Source organism: Symphodus melops (assembly GCF_947650265.1).
Source record: "Symphodus melops genome assembly, contig: scaffold_324, whole genome shotgun sequence".
Classification (NCBI taxonomy): Eukaryota; Metazoa; Chordata; class Actinopteri; order Labriformes; family Labridae; genus Symphodus; species Symphodus melops.
In genome coordinates, this window is record NW_027636756.1 from 14,487 (window position 1) to 17,500 (window position 3,014).

Genomic DNA, 3,014 nt, shown 5'->3' on the forward strand with positions numbered 1-3,014 from the left:
TTTTGGTGTGAAACTTCTTTAATGTAAAGCTTCTGTGTGTAATCCTCTTTGACCCTGTTGAGCCTCGTACATTTAACTCATTATCTGCTACTCCATGTAAACACTGACTGCTACCACGCTGCTAGCACAGCAGCACGCCGCCTGTGCGATCCGTGATGCTACTCACACGGAGTTCGATCCTGTTCTTCAGCTACTCGAGATGCAGGAATAAAAGCTTTCGATAAAAAAAGGATGAAGACAGTTCAGTCTGTACAATAAAGTGTGTTAATAATGTGTGGCGTGTGCAGAGGAGAAGCTCTGAGCTAAGTGCTGTCAGACAGGACCCCTCTCAAGTCTCATCCACTCAAACATTAAACAAGTGCTCCATTTTTGGCGGGAGAAGGGATGCAGTTTGTGTGTCGGTCGGTGAGCGAGCACACCTGGAAACAGAAAACATCAGGACAGGAAGAAAAGGGGGCGGGGCATCATTCTTACATTTTCTCTTTTGTTTATATTTTTAAGTCATTTCGTCTCCCTCATGAGGACACGCCATTGTCCCGTGTCCTCAAGCTGCACGATCTGTCCCTCTGGTCCGTCCCCCAGTGCTGCTCAACCCGTCCAATGGGGAGAGACGAGATGTGGGATTGGCCCCACTGCTGACCAGTCACAACTTTCTTTGTTAGCGTTTATGATTGTGCAGCAGTGGGGAGATTTTGTGTCTTTTCCCGGCGTCTGGTTGGCCGAGGGGGTGAAAGAGGGGCGGGGTTATGTTTCTTCCTTGTCAGGTTTGCTGACTGGTTTCCCGCCATTCATGACCACCGGTTCGCTGGTTGTGCTTTTGGAAGGCGGGCCCACAGCAGCGAGTTTAGGCGCCGCCTCCCCGACGTCGTGCAACGAAGGTTCTCGATACATCGCAACTGCAAATGTGGTGGGATGATCGGGTACGAGGGGAGGGGGGAGGGGTGGGGGGGGGGGGGGTGAGGGGGAGGAGTCAAGGCGACAGGTGAGTGAAGAGAGAAAGTGTCATGAATCATTTCAACATGTGAAGGAGAAAGCGTGCACATAGGAGGACGGTTACCTTCGATTGGTTTAGGCAGGAAGTGTGCAGCTGGTTTGGTCTTCTTCACCCTGTTCCCCTTCATGGCCTGGCCCTCCTTGTTCAGGCCCAGGAACCAGGCCCGGCCCGACTCCTTCTGTCTGTAGAGCATGGAGCTGTAGATCACGTAGTAGTTCTCAAACACCGACTCCTTGAACTTACACTCTGCTGTGAACAGTTCCTGCAGAGACACACAGAGAGCCATGTTACTGACTCACATGTTATTTTATACTACAGAGCAGCTCGCACTGACTCTGCCCCCCCCCCTCCTCCCCCTCCCCCTCCAGTGGATGATATTTTAGCACAAGGTGTTTTTAAATCGTCCTCCCTCGTGAGTCACGGCGAGGAGGAAAGGCAGCTCAACATTTTCATTTAGGGAATCAGAGCAGTCTTATCCAATCAGAGTGAAGCCGAGCCGTCTTTATTTGAATAACGTGATGTGGGGCCCAGGTTAGAGATTTAAAGGACCCTCCACCTTCAAACACACGAGTCCAGCTGTGTAACATCTGCATGGTGTAAGCAAACAGTCAGCTGGGAGTGTCAGCTCGTATCCAGCTGGCTCAGGATGACGGACTGCAGGGGAAATTAAAAAGAGGAGTTAATAATAAGCTCCGATGGAGGAGGCTGCTGCCAATCCAAACAATCACCCCGAGGTCCCCAGATCCCACACTGGGAAGAGTTTGTCTAGACTGCCTCTGATTGGCTGACGGAGCCACAGACACATTGTCATTCAGCTCAGGTCTGTCGGTCCGAGTCTCATAGCAACATGAGGAAGAGAGGCGACACTGTAGCCGTGGCAACCAACCAGCGCTGAGAGGGAGGGGTCAGCGGGTGGGTGGGCTGTAAGAGTGTGTGAAGGGAGAGAAATACACACCCAAACACACACACACACACACACACAAACACAGACACACACACACACACACACACACACACACACACAAACACACACACACACACACACACACACACACAAACACAGACACACACACACACACACAAACACAGACACACACACACACACACACACACACACACACACACACAAACACAGACACACACACACAAACACAGACACACACACACACACACACACAAACACAGACACACACACACACACACACACACACACACACACACACACACAAACACACACACACAGGACCACACTCCTCAGACACACACAGGACCACACTCCTCAGACACACACACACACACACAAACACACACACACAGGACCACACTCCTCAGACACACACAGGACCACACTCCTCAGACACACACACACACACACAAACACACACACACAAACACAGACACACACAGGACCACACTCCTCAGACACACACACACACTTGTGGCTCTGGGGGGTGAATGGGGGGGGCAGGATGGTTTTCTGTTTTAATGAATGGATGATTTATTTATTGTTGCTGTCAGAAACATAAATGAAATCTTCTGTTCTGATGAGCAGGGTTTGGATGATTATGACAAACTGGGATATACACACACACACACACACAGACACACACACACACAGTATATAAACATATATACCATGTATATATATGTATATACTCAGCTGTGTCATAAACAGGATCTTCAGACAGCTCAGATGGTTGATGGAGTGGACTGGTCCTTTCTGTGTTTCATTTCAGGATTAACTGAAGGTAATAATATATTTAGTCATTATTCATTGGTTGGGGAGGTCATCCATCATTTAAAGCTGCTTTTAGAACATTTATTATGGAGAGACTTTAGAGAGGTTCAGGTGAGTCTGCCTGCCTCCATGTGCTTTCACCAGCTGCACAGAGAGCAGACGGGGAGAGAGGATGAATGAAAGGAAGGAAGGATATAGTGGTTTGAAAACTGGGACATGAAGGAGAAGAGGGAGAATAAATCAGCCGGTGAGGAGGAGGACGACTCCTGATTGGAAACACAG

General features: G+C 49.4%; 1 protein-coding gene across 1 annotated transcript in view; it reads right to left on the bottom strand.

The window, feature by feature from the left end:
- Nucleotides 1–331: 331 nt before the first annotated feature.
- Nucleotides 332–3,014, bottom strand: part of LOC306819092 (fibroblast growth factor 14-like) — a 10,173-nt gene continuing 7,490 nt past the window's right edge. Inside the window, exons 3-4 of the mRNA XM_079372844.1 lie at nucleotides 1,058–1,256; nucleotides 332–896 (exon numbers count right to left, since the gene is read on the bottom strand). Coding sequence (XP_079228970.1) covers nucleotides 745–896; nucleotides 1,058–1,256 — 351 coding nt within the window. The 3' untranslated portion in view covers nucleotides 332–744. The remainder of the gene's footprint in view (nucleotides 897–1,057; nucleotides 1,257–3,014) is intronic.